Source organism: Emys orbicularis, chromosome 11 (assembly GCF_028017835.1).
Source record: "Emys orbicularis isolate rEmyOrb1 chromosome 11, rEmyOrb1.hap1, whole genome shotgun sequence".
NCBI classification, from domain to species: domain Eukaryota; kingdom Metazoa; phylum Chordata; order Testudines; family Emydidae; genus Emys; species Emys orbicularis.
In genome coordinates this window covers 80106445-80126884 of record NC_088693.1, presented here as the reverse complement: position 1 = coordinate 80126884, position 20440 = coordinate 80106445, and the positions used below count along the sequence as shown (strand labels likewise).

The following is a 20440-nucleotide window of genomic DNA, read 5'->3' as shown; positions in this document are numbered from 1 at the left end:
ATACAGCTTGGGCATGATGACATTTTTCTGACACTCCCAGTAGTTTGGCAGGTTTTCTTATTGAGATGTGGCTCATCTGCAAATGAATCAGAAATTGGCCCAATCCTTTTCTGGGCTTTCCTTTGTCCAGATATCGCTTTCTTTTTGGAGATTTCACAAGCGTTCCGAATTTCCATTTCATCTTTCAATTTCAGACCCATCTGACATTGATTCTGTGTAATGAAATTTTGCCTTGACTTTGTCCTCTGCTGGCAGTGGGGGTTGACATCTAGGATCGAGATAAAGGTGTGACATTCTATACCTGGGGGAACACCCTCGGACTCCCGTATTTCCTCATCTGTATAGAACTGTGACATTGCATATAAAACATGCCACGTGGGGTATCAGGGGAAAGGTTATGATTGGCTGAAAGACACTGTTCCAGCTGAATATGTATATCTTTAGTGCATGTGAAGTTATGGGATTGTGTTCTATGGTTGTCACTAAAATATGCCGTGGGTTTGGGAGGCGCCCAGATACCGGCTTACAGAGATAATGGCAAGGGAGGTACCAACACCTGGACAGGTGCTGTTAAACAGAACTCACCAGCCACTGCCCAGCAAGGGAGTTACAATGCAGTGACTCACCTGCATGAGGCCACACCAGGGAGAATTGCTCAACCTTGCTTAGAAACTCACCCAACGTGTCTGGACTTGTATTCTCCAAGCACAGGGACTAAGGGTAGAAACACCAAACACAGGGGCCCATGCTGGGCCTTTCCCCTTCACTCACCTATGCTGCAAGCAGCAAGGACACTCTGAAGACTCCAAGTGAGGGGACTGGCCCAGGTTTCAAGGGTGAAATCTGTATATGAAGGACTGCAATATCCAGTGGGGTGAGAGAAACGGCTTAGTCTAGCTGTTGCCTAGTTTAATAGGGGTGAAAGTAACTTAAATTTCTTACAGGTACTGTCGTATCGCAACCCCCCCCCCCAGGGGGGGCTCGGGGTTGGGGGGAGAGCTCAGGATGGGGGGTGGGGAGGTGCAGGAGTCGGGGCAGGGGGTTGGGGAATGTGTGTGGGGGGGACTCAGGCAGGCTCGGGGCAGGGGGTTGGGGAATGTGTGTGGGGGGGGCTCAGGCAGGCTCGGGGCAGGGGGTTGGGGAATGTGTGTGGGGGGGACTCAGGCAGGCTCAGGGCAGGGGGTTGGGGAATGTGTGTGGGGGGGACTCAGGCAGGCTCAGGGCAGGGGGTTGGGGAATGTGTGTGGGGGGGGCTCAGGCAGGCTCAGGGCAGGGGGTTGGGGGGGGGAGCTCAGGATTGGGGGGGGGTGGGGAGGTGCAGGAGTCTGGGCAGGGGGTTGGAGGACACCATGGGGGGGCTCAGGCAGGCTCAGGGCAGGGGGTGGCGGTGTGTGTGGGGAGCGTGGGTCTAGGAGTGCGGCCACCAGATCCCCCAGGGTGGTGCAGACTGCGCTGCCTGAGCCCTGTGGCTGGCGCCTTTGCTAATAGGGTTGAGAGTTTAGACCGCGTCCTTATATTTCATTTCTTTTGGTAACGAACTCTGGCTTTTTACCTATCACATAATATCACTTCAAATCTATCTTTTAGAGTCAATACAGTTGTTTTACTGTTTCTCTTTACCAGGGAGTTTGTATGAAGTGTGTGGCAAATTGCTCAGGTTTTGCAAAGGCTGCTGTACATCCACTTTCCATGGATGAAGTGGTGAACCAGTTAACAGATCTGCATTGCTCATCTCGAGCTCATCCACTGAGGTGCAAGGCTGGGAGCTGGGGGGAGCTGGCTGGTGCCTTTCCCTGGGGGATTCACCAGCGGCTCTGGGAGTGGGGGTGGGGCTCCACATGCAGTTGTGCTGAGTGATAACAGCGCCTGGAGGGGTTGCTGCTGGTCACTAGCAGGGCATTGGGAGAGACAGCCCAGGCTGGAGAGAGATCAGGGGGCACAGCGGTCCCACAGTCCCAGGCGCACCCTGGGGGTCCCATCATAATATGTATGAGAGAAACATATTTTTCTGGGGTAGGGCTGGGGGATTGGAGGTGGGTATCAGACAGTGTCCTGGGGGGCTGGGAGTGGGCCCTGCAGGTGGCTTCAGTGGGGAAGGGAGTTTGGAGCATGAACCCTGCCTCAAGTGGGGCAACTGGAGGGAGGAGCTGCCCCAGGGGTAGGGATGGTGGGAGGAGGCACGTCAAGGGGAGAGGTTTGGGGAGCCGTTACCTTTGCCCTTGGGCTTGAAGAGTTATTGTGAACTCTTCCAACCCCTTCTCTCCGCAGGGGGGCATCTCTACCTCTGGGCCCCCTTCTGTCTCCCCTAGTGTGCAGACAGCTCCCAAGCCTGCACTTGTGGGCTGGCCCCCTTCTCTTCTCACTATATGTAGGGTTTGGGTTTTTTTTAAATAATGAGCGTAAAAAATGCTGAATCTTTATTTTAACTGGTAACAGCCCCTCCACCCCCCCTCCTTTTTTTTTGTTCAGTTCAGTTCTGGTTCAGTCTGTAAAACAAATGCATGGTTGAGATTCGGTTCTGGTTCATGTACGAAATCCCGGGTTGAACTGGGTCTCCGGTTCCGCTATGGGTCCAGAGGGGCAAATGAGATCAGCATCGGCCTGACTGTCCCTGGGGGCTGCGGGGGCAGCGCAGGGAGGCTCGGTCGTTAGCTGCCCCCAGCAGAGGCTCTGGTCATTGCTCAGGCCGAGGAGTCGGTGTCCGTCTCTCTCTGAGCTCAGGATACTGGAGCCCTGGAGCTCGCAGGGCTTCCTGGGGCAGATGCTGCTGCCTCTGCTGGGATCTGGGGGCCTGGGCTGAGGAGCTGCTGCTCCCCCAGCGGGGCCTGGGCTGGGACAGACCATTATTAAAGCCCCCCATGCCCAGCGAGGGGAGACTTCCTCCCTGGGGCAGCCCAGTGCTTTGCTGGCATCAACTCTTGAGCCAGAGCCTGCAGGTGATAAGACACCTGGGGGCAAGTGCTGGGGGCAGGCAGGCCCCTCTTCACACTGTGTCTGTTCCCGGGTGTCTGAGAGTCCCAGAGCTGCTGCCCCCGACACCCCCAGGCTCACCCTCCCCTCCCCCCCGTTAGCAGTGGCTGTAGCTATTGGCGAGGAAACACCCACTGGAATGCAGGACAGTGACCGGCTCTTCGTGCAGGAGGGAGAGGGGAGAGACTGGAAGGGGCGGCAAGAGCAATGCAGGGAGGGAGGTTCTGGGCACCCAGCCTTGCCCAGCCCCATTCCCTGCAGCCCCCCCGGGGCAGTGACTTTCCTGGGAGAGGGGAGGGGCAGGGAGAGGAAAAGCCAGTTCCTGCCTCTGCCTGGTCCCTGCGCTGCTGAGGGAATGGGCTGTTCTGGGGACAGTGTCGGGGGATCCCCCAAAGGGGCTCCTTTGATTCTGCTCTTTTCTGGCGTTTGGCTCAGAGACTCTTTTCCTGGGAGAGTGTAATAGTGTCTGGTAGGTTTAGTCCCGGGGGAGAGGTCAGGTCTGTGCTGTAATAACGTCACTGAGGCTTCTCCCAGCATGGCAGAGTCTAGAGTGTCTGTCTGCAGGGACAGAGCCTGGGGGAATCGGGGTGTGAAATGGACTAACACTAATTCAGAAACCTCCCGAACTTCCCTTCTCGCCCTGACAGGCTGCAGAATAACGACCCCGTTTTGCTCCAGATCGTCCCATCTTCCTAGGGGCCGGGGCAGGGAAATGGCTGTGGTGGATCCAGCTCAGGTAGGGGATTTTGGGGGAGCTGCTGGGGAGGGTTGTTGTAGAGGGGGAGGGTCAGGAAACACTCAGGCTGAGGTGGGGGGGGGGGGGCAGGGACTGATAAACCTGCTGGGACATGCTCAGCCTAGGGCCTGGTTTATGAACAGACCCATTAGGAGTGTGTGAACATTCCCACATTTCTGAAACTGGAAACAACCCCCTGGACAGGGCTGGGAAAACAGACCAGAGCGCTGGAGCCTGAACCCCCTAGGTAGAGACTGCAGTGAATACAAAGGGGAGGTGCTGGGATTCCTGTCCCTGTTCCCTGCCCAGAGCTCTGCTCCCCACCTCAGCCTGTGCCTAGTAGGTGTGGGGTAAATGAGAAGACCGTGCCCTCCTCCGTCTGCTGGGCGGGACAAGGAGCTCTCCCCTTCTCTCTGTTCCCTGCAGCCTCCTGGCCACTGGTAGGTGTCAGCCCTTCAAACCCCACAGCTGGGTTTTCTCCATGGCTACAAGCTCAAATCTGTCTTAGGGTTTGTCTACACTGGCACTTTACAGCGCTGCAACTTTCTCGCTCAGAGGTGCGACCCCCCCCGGCCCCCGAGCAATGCAAGTTTCAGCGCTCTAAAATACCAGTGTAGTCACGGCCCCTAGCTACGCCCCTCCCAGCGCTGGTGCCACAACTACACAGCGCTTTAAGGTTGATAGTATAGACAAAGCCTAAGGGCTCGTCTACACTTACATTTTATAGCCTCTCGTTTGCTGGCTCAGGGGGGTGAAAAATCACCCCCCGGAGCGCAGCAAGTCTGAGCGCTTTAAAGGGCTAGTGTGGACAGGCTCCGAGCGCTGGGAGCTGTTCCCCTCGTGGAGGCAGATTACCAGGAGCGCTGGGAGAGCTCTCCCCTAGCACTCCTGCACGCCCACACTCCCACTGCCAAGCGCTGTCGGGGGAGCGCTCCCGCCGCAGCGCTTTAACATTTCTAGTGTAGACGGAGCCTTACAGACAGAATCGGAGCAAAGACCATTTCTTCCTGCGGCTCAGGCCTTAGAGCTTGGCCTTCTGGAGCCGGCAATCAGCAGACAAGGACTCTCTTCAGGGCAGTTTCAAACGCTGGGTGTTTGCATAACCGGACCTGGGTCATTTGCATTAACCTGTCCCTGGGGACTCCCCAGGAAATCCACTTTACACTCCCTGTCCCAAAAGCCCGTGTTTGTTTGGCACGGTTTCAACATAGTCTTTTGAATTTCCAGGTCTTATACCTGTCACATCTCCCTGCTAGGCAGGTTACATACAATCCTCACCAACAACCCAGACACTGAATACAGGAAAGTTTTTCAAGGATATTGCAGGAAATCGCCACATCAGTCACAGTGGGAACCCAGGTTCAATTCCCCTCTCTGCTCCGTAAGAAGGAATTTGACCAGACAGAGAGCGCCCTCACCACTGGGTTATGGGATATTCTGATGTGAGTCTAAGCCGTCTGTCACGCTGACGCTGTTCCACTTGGTATAAGTATTTGAATATAAGGAATGTGCCGAGAAGAGAGCACGAATGACTTGATAGTCCAGTGGTTAGGGAGAGTGCAAATTGTTCACGGAGTTTGGGGGAGATAAGGCCCTGCACCCCTGGCTTCCTGCAATTCACTGTGACTCTCAGCCAGCCAGTAACACAGAAGGTTTATTTAGACGACAGGAACACAGTCCAAGACAGGTCTTGCAGGTACAGACAACAGATCCCCTCAGTCAGGACCATCTTGGGGGGCCTGGGGAGGCCAGAGCTCCGTTGGGAGGCCAGAGCCCCATCTGGGCTCCCCTCCATTTTCCCAGCCAGCTCCAAGCTGGAAACTCTCCAGCCCCTCCTCTCCCTTTGTCTCTTTCCCCGGGCCAGGAAGTCTCCTGATCCCTTTGTTCTCCAACACCTTCAGTTGGCACCTTTGCAGGGGAGGGGCCCAGGCCATCAGTTGCCAGGAGACAGGGTGTCGGCCATTCTCTGTGCAGACAGCATCACACTGGCCCCTAGGGTCCTGCAACAATCACACCCCCTAGACACTCGAGAAATGCATAGGGGAAACTGAGGCACCCACACATCACTCAGAGAAAACATTAAGAACATTCCCACTTCGTCACATCTCTCCCCCCTTCGAGACTGAACTGAGCAGGGTCATTTTAACCAGTGACCTGGGGAAGTTCGAACCCACCAACGTTCCCATGGATACCCCAGCACCTCTCCCGTTCCTTGGTGGGAGTTACACCAGGCCCTTCCAGTTTCACGCCCTCCCTGAGATCGAGTGTGCTTGATGGCACTTGCAGGCTGCATTTGGGAAGGTTTATGCGGCCCGTGCCCTTTTGCCACCCTAATACTCCTGGGGTTCAAACTGAGAACAGGTCTCCCAGAACTCCAGTCTGGAGGGTTGCGATTCAGGCTCTCTCGGTTAAGAGCCCCCATCTTGACCTTGGCCACCCTCTGAATAGGTGTCTCCGTCACCAGCAGCTCGGCATCAGCCCCTTTCATTTGATGCAGCCACGTCAGAGGAGAGTGGTCATTATACATAGTAAAGCGCCACTCAAATAGATACTGCTGCAGCTTTTTGCTCAGGTACCCGATGGGGTGTCTCTGCCCCTTAGCATCGGCTTGCATCAGCACCACAGAATCAGATCGACCCATCCTTTTTGGGTACCAGCCCCACGGGTGAGGCCCATGGGCTGTTGAACGGCTGGATCACCTCTAAAGCCAGCATGTCTTTGACCTCTCTCTCCAGGTCCTGGGCTGTTTTCCCAGTGACTCTGAACGGGGGACACCTGATGGGAGGATTGTCTCCCATCTCAGGGAAGAGATCCACCAGGGGGTCTTCCCCCTTCTCCCAACTGTCCCTTACCAGGTCCAGGGGTCCCCTCACTCTCCTCCCATACAGCAGCTCGAAAGGGAAGAACCGTGTGGATTCCTGGGGCACTTCCCTGTACCGCAGGTGGGGCAAGTACTTGTCCCAGCCCCTGCGGATGCTGATTCATAAAAGTCCTCTGCATCATCCTCAGGGTCCTATAAAATCTCTCCACCAGCCCGTTGGACTGAGGGTGATATGCAGAGGCCCAGGTGGGCCAGACCCCACATTTCTCCCACAAGCCCTAGAGCAGGGCTGACGTGACATTGGACCCCTGGTCTGTAAGGACCTCACTAGGAACTCCCACTCTGCTGAAGATGGTCAGCAGCACGTCTGCCATGGTGTCTGCCTCGGTGGAGGACAGATCCCCCTGGGTAGCGGGTGGTAAAATCCATCACCACCAGGATGTATTTCTTCCCCAACCGGGTCGCCTTGCTGAGGGGCCCCACTATGTCCATAGCCAGCTTATGGAAAGGCTCCTCTATGATGGGCAGGGGTCTCAAGGGGGCTTCACCCTATCCCGGGCCCTCCCCACCCTCTGGCCGGGGTCGCAGGACCTGCAGTTCTGCTGGACGGTGTCACAGACTCCGGGCCAGTAAAAGTTCTGCAGCAGCTGCTGCCTGGGACGCTGGATCCCCTGGTGTCCCGAGAGAGGGACATCGTGGGCCCGGTACAATAGCCTGCGGCGATACTTCTGGGGCACCACCAGCTGCCTCCAGATTCCCCACAGTTCTACTTCCCCTTGGGGAGCCCATTCCCGGTACAGGAATCCCTTCTCCCCCAGGACTCTGTCCCTGCAGCCTTCCCCCCGGGGGTTTGCAGCGCTGTGGCCAGCAAGTTCCCTCAGCTTCTCCAAGGAGGGATCCCTCTGCAGCTCGGTCCGGAATTCAGCTGCTGGGGAAGGGAGTGGGACCTGCTCCCTCTCGCTGGCTGGGCCTGGGGTCACAGCCCCTCTGAGCCCAGTCCCTGGTAGCTCCCTCCCTGCTGTGTAATCACTTCCCAGCAGCACGTCTGGACCAGGCAAACCTGGTTGGCAGCCGACCTGCCCTGCCTGGGTGTCCCCCCACTCAGCTGGGGTCTCAGCTCCCACCGTGCTCAGCGCTGCCCTTGCTGTCCCAGTCAGGGCAAGCAGCGAGCTCTCTGCTCTGGTCACAGCATCAGAGCCAGCGTGAGCCCTCTCCCCAGTGTGCAGGGAGGCGGGGAGCATCTCTCCATCCCACTCAGCCCCAGGGGTCTGGTTACAGGTAGGCAGGTATCCTGAGCCCAGCAGCCCCTCCCCCCTGCGAGCCAGGTCATTTGCATTTTCACCGACCATTTCCATCTTAGCCAATTTGTTCCCTGGATTCAAATTCAAATCCTCGGCCATTACAGGAGCAGGGCCTGGATCCTGTCCCAAAGAGACACAGTCACCCCACAACAGGACCTCACAGCCGATATCCTGGAGAACCCCAACGACCAGCCAGCCCGACCCTCCTGGGTCTGCACAGGGATCCGGGCCATAGGCAGGGCGAGGGCCTTCATCCCGGGAACCTTCACCCAGGTCACACAGCCCCTCAGCATCTGCGGCTGCACCCCCCGGGGCCTGACAACAGTTCTCTCTGTCCCAGGGTCTCGCCACCCCAGGCATGTCCCCGCATTTACCACCACCTTCTGCTCCCACTGGGGGTCCGAGGGGTCTGATCCCAGGAGACTCCACGGAGCCATATGGGCCAGGAGTGGGAGCCTGTCCACCACCCCACCCATCTGGCTGACAGCGTCTATGGCCTTGGGACCCAGCAAGGGAGCTAGATACCGGGGCTTTTCTGCAGGGTCTGGGCTCAGCTCCAATCCCATCCGTCTCCGATCCCCTGATGGGGCACCTGATCGTGAAGACCCCCGTATGGTCGGGGACAGGACTCTTGGGGTGCCTGGCTACCGCTGCTCCCAGATGCTCTTGTAACCCCATTTGGGTCAGGAATCTGCTCCTTAGAGCAGTCCTTGTCCTCCAGCTGCACGATGGAGGGGAACCATGGGAATGTGGGGCCGCTGGAGGGAGGCTGGGGAAACGCACAGGAATCGGGGCAAGGGGAGAATTCTGGGGCTCAGGGGAGCAGAGCTGGACTAGAGGGAAACTCTGAGTGTCTGATAAAGGGAAGGAAAGGGGGATATGGGGGAGGGGCTGTGGGGGGGCTGGAGGGAGAATATGGAGCAAGCGGAGACTTGCTGGGGAGGGCAGAGCCAGAGGGCAGGAGACGGGAGAGGGACGGTGAGAGATACAATGGCAGCTCCCCCAGCCCATGGGGTAGGGAACAATCTCATTATTTTGGGGATCTGACTCCTGAATGTTAAACGTTTGATGTTCACAGGACTGAACAGGGCCCTGCTCTGATTTCTGTGCAGGATTCTGTGTGAAACCAGAGTCACTGCTAGCAACAGTAGGCAGGGAGCCCGACTGGTATTTATTTTGGTTTGGTTCTGGTTTGGGTTCAGTTCCATTCCGGTTTCATTTCTGGTTCTCGCCACCCAAAGAAACAAAAGTAAAAGTTCAGTTACTGGTTCAATTCCTGTTTCAATCTCAGTGGAGGTAAATTCAAAAAAGAGAACTGCAACTTCAGATGGAAACGGTTTTGGGTTTTGACTGGTTGTTTATTTTTTAACTTTACATGAATTGTCCGGTTGTTTTTGTGTTGTCAAATAAACACAATTATTTTTTCCTAAACAAACTGTTTGAACAACCTCAGATAACGTATTTAAACAGTTGCTTTGTCATGTTGGATCTCTGCAGTGAAAGGACACATTGGAGGCCTGGACATTTTCTTTCAGCGCTCACTTGTGTTGCCGGAACTGCCAGTACAAGTTGTGCTAGTTGATACAGCTTGGGCATGATGACATTTTTCTGATGCTCCCAGTAGTTTGGCAGGTTTTCTTCTTATTGAGATGTGGCTCATCTGCAAATGAATCAGAAATTGGCCCAATCCTTTTCTGGGCTTTCCTTTGTCCAGATATCGCTTTCTTTTTGGAGATTTCACAAGCGTTCAGAATTTCCATTTCATCTTTCGATGTCAGACCCGTCGGACATTGATTCTGTGACATCATTATCTCTGGCTTCTGACTCAAGCATTTCCATCTTCATCCATGTTTTGGATGCTGGGGGCTGGGAGTGGGCCCTGCAGGCAGCTTCAGTGGGAGTTTGGAGCATGAACCCTGCCTCAAGTGGGGCAACTGGAGGGAGGAGCTGCCCCAGGGGTGGGGCTGGTGAGAGGAGGCACGTCAAGGGGAGAGGTTTGGGGAGCTGTTACCTTTGCCCTTGGACTTGAAGAGTTATTGTGAACTTCAGGGCCCAGGGAGCATCCAACCACTTCTCTCCCCAGGGGTATCTCAGAGACGGATCATCTACCTCTGGGCCCCCTTCTGCCTCCCCTAGTGTGCAGGCAGCTCCCAAGGTTCTCCTCTCCCTCCTTGCTCTTGTGGGCTGGCCCCCTTCTCTTCTCACTGTCCTGGGGCAGGCCGTTCTGGGGCCATCACCAGCCCGCTGGCTAGTCTGTTGTCTTCTCTTACAATGAAAATAAGATCATCATATTCCAGTTATATCATATATACATTCATAAGCATATTCCCATAAAGCATTATGGGGTGCAACATCACACCCTCCTCCTGAACTTACTGCCAGAGACTTGGACACTGTTCACGGCGGAGGCAGTACATGTAAAATTCCTGTTTGTCTTTGGTTTCACTCCCTTTCAGTACTTTTAAACCATATGAAGTCATTCATAAGTGTTCTAAGCAAGTTTTGGGGTTCCTGGTCCCTGGGTGCCTGAAAACAGGTTGGGGTGTAGTATTGCTAATAAAATGCAGACAGCAATATCTGTTAAAGTGTAGTTGTCTTGGCATTTAGCCACCAATGCCATGAGGCGGCGTGCCTCAGTTTCCCCTTCCACACAGCAGCATGGGCCTGTTATGTTTTTGCTGCTGTGCCAAGCTTCCAGTCTGTTTACAGATATAATCTGAAAAGTAACATGCTTGTGGGGCTGTCTTGTCATCATCCCTAGCATGTACAACCGTTTCTTCCACAGATCAGCTATGTCCCACATCTTTAAAGTGTTTACCACTAATATTAACTCCTTTATCTTGACCCATAGATGAAGTAGCAGAAGACACCAGATGAACAGCAGATCTGCGGCGGACAGGCTTTGTTCACACGATTTAGCTTGTTTAGTGTCTACTGCATTTTTCAATTCCTTTGTGTACCAGGATAGGTGTCCTGATGCACGTTCTTCTGCCTCTTTGGAGAAGGCTTCTAATTCAGGCCTGTGTTTGAGGCTTTGGCCAGGAAAGGGTGCACTGCCACCATGCCGGCCCTCGGCCCCTCCCTCTGGGAGTTCTCTGAGCTGGACCCCACTCCCTTGTGTACCCAGGCAGAGATTTTTTTCCCCTCCTGCCTTGAAGAGACAGTTTTAGCTTTTACAAGCGTAGCAAGAACAACATCTTTCAATGGGGTGCTTTGGATTGGTAAGATCCCTTTGGATACCCCACTGTCTGTTCCCAAAAGGTTAGCTGGGGGGGGGGCGCTCCCCTCCAGGAGATCTGACCCCCAGTTTTTCCTTAAACCCTGATCCACAGGAGAGGGGTCTGCCATTTTAAATGCAGATTTGTCACCATCCTCCTGGGAAAGATCCTCCCTACAAAAGGTGGGTGGACTTTCTGGCCCTCCCTCACCTTCCATCTGGAATTCCCTCTCTGGACTTCCCTCTGGGTCAGAGACTCCTGTGTCCCCCAAAAGGGAAGGTGACCCTGGTCCGGCTCACAGCTACCAGCTATGACAGACTCTTCACTGGCCAGCAAAATCCCCCCCCCCCCTTCACTCAGGTTGGGCTTGCTTCCAGCTACAGAGTCCTTGGGGTCTGTTCCACCACAGTGGTCACCAGGACCCCAACTCCCACCTGTGGGACACATGCCTCTGTGCACCCCAGGGCAGGCCCGGCCCCCTGCTGACCTGCAACTTCCTGGCAATCAGCAGCTGGGGTGGCCTCCCTGTTAGAAGGTGGATTATTCCCTTCCCCAGGCAGATGATTACGGGACAGGAGCTGGCTTCCCCAGCCCCTCCCTCTGGGACTTGCCTCCCGAGGGCTACAGGAACTGGTTACAACCAGCCCTGCCCCCAAAGCTGCATTTTTCACTGCTACAGAGGAATTTAAGAGACTCTCTCCCATTTCCCCAGCGGTCCATGTGACTTCACCCCCCCACCGGGGCTTTTAGCACAAGATTCCTTCTCACTGCTAACCAACCCTGGGACAGATTCTGCCACACTAAAGAAATCATTCCCCAGTAGAAACGGTGCAAAATTGGGTGCCACTGTTGCAACAGTCAGCTCAGCCTGCAAATGACCACTTCCCTGTGTACCATAGCTAAAGGTGCAAGGACTTTGTAACCTCCCACCTAGGGCCGGCTCCAGGATTTTGGCCGCCCCAAGCAGCCAAAAAAAAAGAAGCCGCGATCGCGATCTGCGGCGGCAATTCGGCGGGAGGTCCTTCACTTGCCGCCGAATACCTGGACGTGCCGCCCCTCTCCGGAGCGGCCGCCCCAAGCACCTGCTTGAGAAGCTGGTGCCTGGAGCCGGCCCTGCTCCCACCAGTTCTAATTCTGCCATTTTCCCTGGCAACAAATCCTTCTCCTGGATCAGGTCCCTCCTGAGCACAGAAATCTCGGCCCCCATATCTCTCAGCCCAACGAGTAATTTACCATTGATTTTAACAGCATGCATATGCTCCCAGCTTGGTTGGGTAGAAACCACCTTTACAAATCCTGTGTGGAAAGACGCAGCAGCCTGGCTCTGAGAAGCAGCAGCTTCATGTGTTGCCTGCTGCCTGTTCCCTCTTAGCCAAGGACAATTATTCCTCAGGTGCTCAGTGGACTTACAATGATAGCACCTCTTGGTTCCTCTGCTTGTACAGGAGATTTGGGACGAGTAACGGGAATGGGGAGGTGAACGCCCAGCCTCCTTTTTCCCAGGGGTGAAACGGTGATTCTGCTTTCCCCCAACCCTGTACCTCTCTGCCAGTGGTTTATGTTTAATTGCAGCTTGAGCTTGCTCATAAGAGTCTGCAAAGTCAGCTATTTCATCCACTGCATTCACCTTTTTGTCCCAGAAATACTGTTTTACCTCATCACTGCACATATTCAGTAATTGTTCCTGAGTAACCAAATCACACATTCCTTCAAAGCTTGTAATGCCTTTCCCCCTCACCCACTTATCTACCAAATCTCTCATTTCATTTACATAAGCCACATTACTCAATCCAGATCCCCTCTTAGGACTCCTGAATTTAACCCTGTAGATTTCAGGTGTAATCTGAAACTTTTTCAAAATCAGTTCCTTAAATTTACCATAGTTTGAAGCATCATCAATAGGCATCTTATTGAATATGTCTAGAGCTCTGCCAGTCAATTTTGCTATCAAGGTGGTCATCTTTTGATCTTCAGGGATAGCATGGAGGGTGCACAGTCTCTCAAAGGTGATGAAATATTCGGCAATATCACTGGATTCATCATACTGTGGACACAGTCGCTCCCATTTGTGGATTTTTGGGCAAGTGGAGCCAGCAGCTGGAGGGTTTGTCTCTTCAACTCCATAACAGCCAGTTCATGCTTCTGGGCCTCAATCTGGCCCTGTATTTCTCTGTCTCTTAACTCCAGGGCTCTTTTATGGGCAGCCTACTCTCTGGCTGCCTCTGCCTCCATAGCTCTCTTGTGAGCAGCCTCCTCCCTGGCTGTTTCTGCATTAATTTCCATTTGTTTTAATTCCATCAGTCATTTTCTTTCTCAGCCATTTGCAATCTGTGCAGTTCTAGCTTTTTCTGAGCCTCGCTCTCACTCATGTTGCTGATTTTCCTGCCTCGATTCCCTTCCCCGAAATAAGCAAACAGAAAATAACAAACCAGTAACCACTTTGTCTGTTCTCCAGCCACCACACCCCAAACTCACTTAAAATCACTACCAGTGTCTCAGAGCAATCAGCTGTGCACAGATCCTGCTTGACTAAGCCACTGTGACGGGTTGGATCACAGAAACCCCCTTGGGGCTGCCAACTGATGTGCCAAGACTACTACTAACCCGTTTTCCCTGCCAGCTCGGGATCCCAGCACCCCACCTGGTTGTGCCAGACACGCCTGCCGGCTACAGACACAGACCCGGTCTGAACCACGTCCCACAAACTGCAGGCTTAATTGAAAGCAGCTACCAGAAGTGTTCCCGTCTCTGACACTCAGACGCCCAACACCCAATGGGTCCAAACCCCAAATAAATCTGTTTTATCCTGTATAAAGCTTATACAAGGTAAACTCATAAACTGTTCGCCCTCTATAACACTGATAGAGAGATATGCACAGCTGTTTGCCCCCCCTTCCCCCTACTCCCCCCCCCAGGTATTAATACATTCTCTGGGTTAAATAATAAGTAAAAAGTGATTTTATTAAATACAGAAAGTCGGATTTAAGTGGTTCCAAGTAATAACAGACAGAACAAAGTGAATTACCAAGCAAAATAAAATAAAACACGCAAGTCTAAACCTAATACAGTAAGAAGCTGAATACAGATGAAATCTCACCCTCAGAGATGTTCCAAATAAGCCTCTTTTACAGATTAGCCTCCTTCTAGTCTGGGACCAGCAATCACTCACACCCCCGTGGTTACTGTCCTTTTTTCCAGTTCCCTTCAGGTATCCTTTGGGGGTGGAGAGGCTATTTCTTTAGCCAGCTGAAGACCAAATGGAGGGGTCTCCCAGGGGTTTAAATAGACTTTCTCTTGTGGGTGGACACCCCTCCCCCTGTGTAGAATCCAGCTACAAAATGGAGTTTTGGAGTCACATGGGCAAGTCACATGTCCATGCATGACTGAGTTCCTTACCAGCCAAGCCACATCCCTGGGAAAGCCCAGATGTGTGTTGGCGTCTCCAAGTTCATTGTTGGCTTAAGTGTTTCTTGATTGGGCACTTACTGAGAATAGTCTTCTCTCAGGAAGCTGACCAACTGCTTCACTACAGCCCACTTAGAATCAAACAAGTACACAGCCAATATTCATAACTCCGAATACAACAATGACACATGCATACAAATAGGATGAACATATTCAGTAGATTGTAACCTTCACAGAGATATGTTACATGGCATATGTAGCATAAAACATATTCCAGTTATGTCATAGATACATTCATAAGCATATTCCCATAAAGCATTATGGGGGGTGCACCGTCACAAGGTGACTCTGCATAAACGGCCCCTCCTCACCTAGTCTTTGCTGCTCCCTTGATTCTGCTCTTTTCTAGCAGTTGGCTGGAGCCTGAACCCCCCAGGCAGAGACTTCGGTGAAATACAAAGGGGAGGTGCTGGGATTTCTGTCCCTGTTCCCTGCCCAGAGCTCTGCCTCTCACATCACCCTGCGCCTAGTAGGTGGGTGGGAAATGAGAAGACCCTGCCCTCCTCCGTCTGCTGGGTGGGACAAGGATCTCTCACCTTCTCTCTGTTCCCTGCAGCCTCCTGGCCACTCTGAGCAGGCTGGGGTGGGATTCTGCTCCTCTGGCCTCCCAGACCTGTCCTATTTTTGTGCTTCTTCCCCCATGAATAGTGGGGCTGTGGCTGGGGCAGCAGGCACTGAGTGGGGGGCACTTGTTGTTTCAGATGCTGGTGACCTTCGAGGAGGTGGCTGTGTATTTCACCGCGGGGCAGGGGGCTCTGCTGGACCCCGCTCAGAGAGCCCTCTACAGAGATGTCATGCAGGAGAACTATGAGACCGTGACTTCCCTGGGTAAGGATTCCTGTCCCCTCAGCTATTTGAAGCAATGGGGTCTGCATTTCTGCATCTGTCAGGTTCTTCGGTCAATTAGATTACAGGGGAATGGGTCGTGTAGCCCACAGGAGGGAGCCGTTCACCTCCAAACCCCCTCCAATGCAATAGGGGAGTCACGGACCTAATGGACTTGCTAATTCAGCCCCATCCCTCCAGCTTTCCCGGGGGCAGAAGCAGTGTCTTAGGCCTTGTCTACACCCAGCCGCTAGTTCGGCGGCTGGGAATCGAAGTTCCGGGTTCGATTTATCGCGTCTGGTCTGGACGCGATAAATCGATCCCGGAAGCGCTTGCCGTCGACTGCGGTACTCCAGCTCGGCGAGAGGAGTACCGCGGAGTCGACGGGGAGCCTGCCTGCCGCGTGTGGACCACGTCTGAACCGCAGTAAGTTCGAACTAAGGTATGTCGACTTCAGCTACGTTATTCACGTAGCTGAAGTTGCGTACCTTAGTTCGAAGTTGGGGGTTAGTGTAGACCAGGCCTTATTCTCTTCATTAATTCTCACTCGCACACAGCATCTCTGTGCACCTCCCTTCCTGGGACTGGCTCCGTGTGTGGGGAGGGCTCTGGGGGTTCAGACACAGGCAGGGGTTTAACACCAGAGTGGTGTGTGCCTCGGCAAGTCCCCCAGAGCCCACAGTTCCTGAGAACTCCTAGTGAGGGTGTGAGAACTTCCCGTTCCCCCCAGACATCGGCCTCTCCCACGGGGGCTCAGTGACCATGTTCCCATCTGTTCACATCCTGCAACCCCCCAAGAAATCATGGGGTCATTTGAAACTTCAGACGCGCCCTTTGTGACAAATATGCACCAATCCTCAGTGCATTCTGCTCATGCCTAATTTTCACCCCCTGAGCAGGACTCCCCATTCCCAAACCTGACCTGATCGCTCGTCTGGAAGCAGGGGAAGAGCCTTGGGTCCTGGATCTCCACGCCTTTGAGGAAAGCAACATCCCAAGAGGCACCTGCACAGGTGAGGAGTGACACTGACACAGAAACTATCTGGCAAATGAAGGGAAAAGCTGAAAACCCCCCTCAGTTCTGCCTCCTCTCACCCAGGTCAGGCGCTGGTCAGCAGGTGTCGTATCATTATGGCAGATCTCGCTCATGGCTTCCCACCCACCCTGTTCCCTGTCAGGAGTTTCCTCCCTGACGTCACTTCCCTGGCAGTGTTTGGATGGGACGTGGAGGCAGAATCCAATTGCTCAGTCTCCCAACAGTTATTGTGTTGTGTTTTCCCTCTTTGCTACTCCCCTTTGTGTCCTTTCTGCCAGCCCAGGCACTGACTCCTGGCTGGTTTCTCTCTCTCCCCCAGCAGGTGACGAGACAATGAGTGAGAACGAGGAGGGGAATCCGCAGCAGGAAGGTGCTGAGCAAGTGGAACGGCAGGAAGACTTTCTGAGAAGAGCAGATGGGAATTTTTCCCCGTTCTTGGAACAGAGAAAAGCCTGGAGGAATCGGCACAGGTCAGAGAGGAAGTTGGGAAACCACCCAAGAAAGCAAGTGCACGAATCCTTTGAATGTGGGGGAGGAGGCAAGGATCCCAAAAAAACCACAACCCCACAGACAAATCCCAAGGAAAAGAAACCTTATAAATGCTTGGACTGTGGAAAAATCTTCAACTGGATCTCAAATCTTACTACCCATCGGAGACTGCACACGGGAGAGAAACCATATAAATGCCTTGAGTGTGGGAAAAGCTTCAGTCAGTGCTCAGGCCTTATTAGCCATGGGAGAACCCACACAGGAGAGGGACCATATAAATGCCTTGAATGTGGGAAAAGTTTCAGTACGTCGTCAGTCCTTATTATACACCAGAGAACCCACACAGGAGAGAAACCATTTAAATGCCTGCACTGTGGGAAAAGTTTCAGTCAGCGCTCACATCTTACTAGCCATGGGAGAATCCACACAGGAGAGGGCCCACATAAATGCTTGTACTGTGGGAAAAGTTTCAGTGGCCCATCAGCCCTTACTGCACATCAGAGGATCCACACTGGAGAGAAACCCTATAAGTGCTTGGACTGTGGGAAAAGCTTCAGTCAGAGCTCAAGCCTTATTAGCCATAGGAGAATCCATACGGGAGAGAAACCCTATAAATGCCTTGCGTGTGGGAAAAGTTTCAGTGTATCATCAGCCCTTATTGTACACCAGAGAACCCACACGGGAGAGAAACCCTATAAATGTTTGGACTGTGGGAAAAGCTTCAGTCTGCACTCAAGACTTATAAACCATAGGAGAATCCACACAGGAGAGAGACCATATACATGCCTGGATTGTGGGAAAAGTTTCAGTCAGCGCTCACATCTTAATAGCCATGGGAGAATCCACACAGGAGAGGGCCCACATAAATGCTTGTACTGTGGGAAAAGTTTCAGTGGCCCATCAGCGCTTACTGCACATCAGAGAACCCACACCGGGGAGAAACCTTATAAATGCTTGTACTGTGGGAAAAGTTTCAGTCAACACTCAAGCCTTATTAGCCATGGCAAAATCCACACGGGAGAGGGACCATATAAATGCCTTGAGTGTGGGAAAAGTTGCAATGCACCATCAGCCCTTATTGTACACCAGAGAACTCACACGGGAGAGAAACCCTATAAATGCTTGGACTGTGGGAAAAGTTTCAATCAGCGCTCACATCTTACTAGCCATGGGAGGATCCACACAGGAGAGGGACCACATAAATGCCTTGAGTGTGGGAAAAGTTGCAATGCCCCATCAGCACTTATTGTACATCAGAGAACCCACACAGGAGAGAAACCCTATAAATGCCTTGAGTGTGGGACAAGTTTCAGTGTACCATCAGCCCTTATTACACATCAGAGGACCCACACAGGAGAAAAACCCTATAAATGCTTGGACTGTGATAAAAGCTTCAGTCAGAGCTCAAATCTTACTGCCCATCGGAGGCTGCACATGGGAGAGAAACCCTGTAAATGCTTGGACTGTGGGAAAAGTTTCAGAGAACCATCAGCCCTTATTGTACATCAGAGAACCCACATAGGAGAGAAACCTTATAAATGCCTCCACTGTGAGGAAGGTTTCAGTCAGCGCTCAAACCTTATTAGACATCAGACAAGCCACACAAGAGAAAAACCCTATAAATGCTTAGATGATTGGGAAAGTTTCAGTCCCTGCTCATAACTTCATAAAAATTGAAGAATGCACACGGGACAGAATCTATAAATGCCTCAACTGTGGAAAAAGTTTCATTTGAAGATCAAACCTTGCGTCACATCAGACAATCCACACGAGAGAGAACCCTTGGATGCTTGGATTGTGGGAAAAGATTCAATAACTGCAAGAAGAGATTCAGTCTGAGCTCACACATTGTTCCTCATCGCATAATTCACAGAAGAAAGAGCTTGAGTGTGGGGGAAGCTTTATCTGCTGCTCACACGGTATCAAACCTCAGTAAATCCACACAGAGAAGAGCCCTTTTATGGGTCCTTAGCATGGAAAACGCTTCTGTTGGAGGTAACATCACACTGGACATCAGCGCGTCCTCCACACTGGAGGGAAATTCCCTCAGTGCCCTGACTAGAGCTGGCCATAGTAAAACCTCCATTTCCTAGTTCCCACCCGCATCGGTGGCATTTGGCTTCCAGGTATCTGTTTGGGCTTTTCCCGTCACCCTCTCCCCTGGTTCTTGTCTCACAGACAGAGAACAGACCAGAAGTCTGGAGTGCAGACAAGTCAATGTTTATTGGGATTAGTTTCCAAGCAAGCATATTTCGCACCCTTCACACCAGTCAGGCTTCTCTCTACGCGCCAATAGAGTCTGCTCCCTGGTGTTTTGTTCCTGGCTCTGACGCCGCTGTGTCCCAATTCCCCAGTCCCCTTCCTCCTCCTCCTTCTCAGCAGGCCCAGATAGACCTGCAGTGCACGCCCTAGTCACATCCCTCACAACTTATGGTCATGTTCTGTTCTGGAGGGTCGTGAGTTGGGGTCTTCGTGCCACCTCTTTTGTACCAAGGGAGGGGTGAGGAGTGAGGTTGTGCTCCGGCAGGGGCAGGCATTTCTTTGGTCTTTTAGTGTTTTACCTCCCCACATCCCGCCTTCCCCTCCTGACTAGTTGCTTGACCTTGCTTTGAGAGAAAGAGTTGAGGCGGTTGTCAAGTGGGCGCTCACATATTACACTCCAGCTATGCCCAGGAACACTAGTTCCATCTCTTAGCTCTTTTCAGCCCATCTGCTTGTGGGCAGATGTAGCACACGGGGTCATTGTCCTTTGTTCACCCATATTAGTATAAGATGCAAGAGTATCAAAAAGTCAAACCCCAAATTCTGTCTCAGGCTGACAACCAGGCTTATGTGCTAACAGTATCCAGCTGTCCGTCTCCGGGGGCAGGTTCCCGCAGCAGCTGACCCGGAGCTGATCAGGGACCCTCTGGCTTTGCCTGATCTAAGCTAACCCCAGCAGAGGAGGAGAAGCCCCGATCAGCCCTCTGACGGGTTGCCCTGCCGATCTGGGTATGCCACCTGATGTACTGGGGTTCCACTGAGCCTGCCCGTTCCACCAGCCAGGGCCCCCCCGACCCCGGCCTGCCAAGCCAGGCTCTCCAGCCTGCTATGTCACACCCACAGGAAGGGCCACGTCCTGCTGCAGAAAGACACGGACGCGGAGATTAGGGCTGCACGATGAGACCCAGCTCAGGAAGTGCCCTGCACTCGTGTGCACACCACTGTAGGAGTGCAAACCCCAGGAGTGCACTGTCCTCCCAGCACGGCACTCACCACAGTGTTCTGTGCTCTCCACGTGTAGGAATCACACTCGGATTTCTTTGATCCTGACTCAGACGCCTGAGGGCTACAGATGAAAGTGTCCCCAACCTGGAGGGGGAATTCAAATGACCCCCAAAGCTCTGGCTCATCTTTCAGAGCTAAAATCCCTGCTTTCGTCTATTGCAGGGGCCGGCAGCCTTTGGCTCCCGGTCCGTCAGGGTAAGAGCGGGCCAAGGGACATGCTGGCCGTGCTTCCTGCAGCCCCCATTGGCCGGGAACGGCGAACCACGGCCACTGGGTGCTGCGAGCGGCTGTGCCTCTGGGCGCTCAGGTAAA

At 53.2% G+C, this 20440-nt stretch overlaps 1 protein-coding gene across 1 annotated transcript; it reads left to right on the top strand.

Moving 5' to 3' along the window:
• Positions 1-3682: 3682 nt before the first annotated feature.
• On the top strand, positions 3683-20439 carry LOC135885361 (zinc finger protein 621-like). The gene is made up of 5 exons (XM_065413031.1): positions 3683-3706; positions 15213-15339; positions 16233-16349; positions 16656-17081; positions 20291-20439. Exons 1-5 carry the CDS (start codon positions 3683-3685, stop codon positions 20437-20439), a joined length of 843 nt encoding a protein of 280 aa, XP_065269103.1.
• Position 20440: the final 1 nt, after the last annotated feature.

Bases quoted from the DNA above. Each gene is read 5' to 3' on its own strand.
- LOC135885361 (XM_065413031.1), top strand. From the start codon at position 3,683: ATGGCTGTGGTGGATCCAGCTCAG. The intron at 15,340-16,232 runs GTAAGGATTCCT...TCACCCCCTGAG, and splicing joins TGAGACCGTGACTTCCCTGG to CAGGACTCCCCATTCCCAAA. The intron at 16,350-16,655 runs GTGAGGAGTGAC...CTGCCAGCCCAG, and splicing joins CCCAAGAGGCACCTGCACAG to GCACTGACTCCTGGCTGGTT.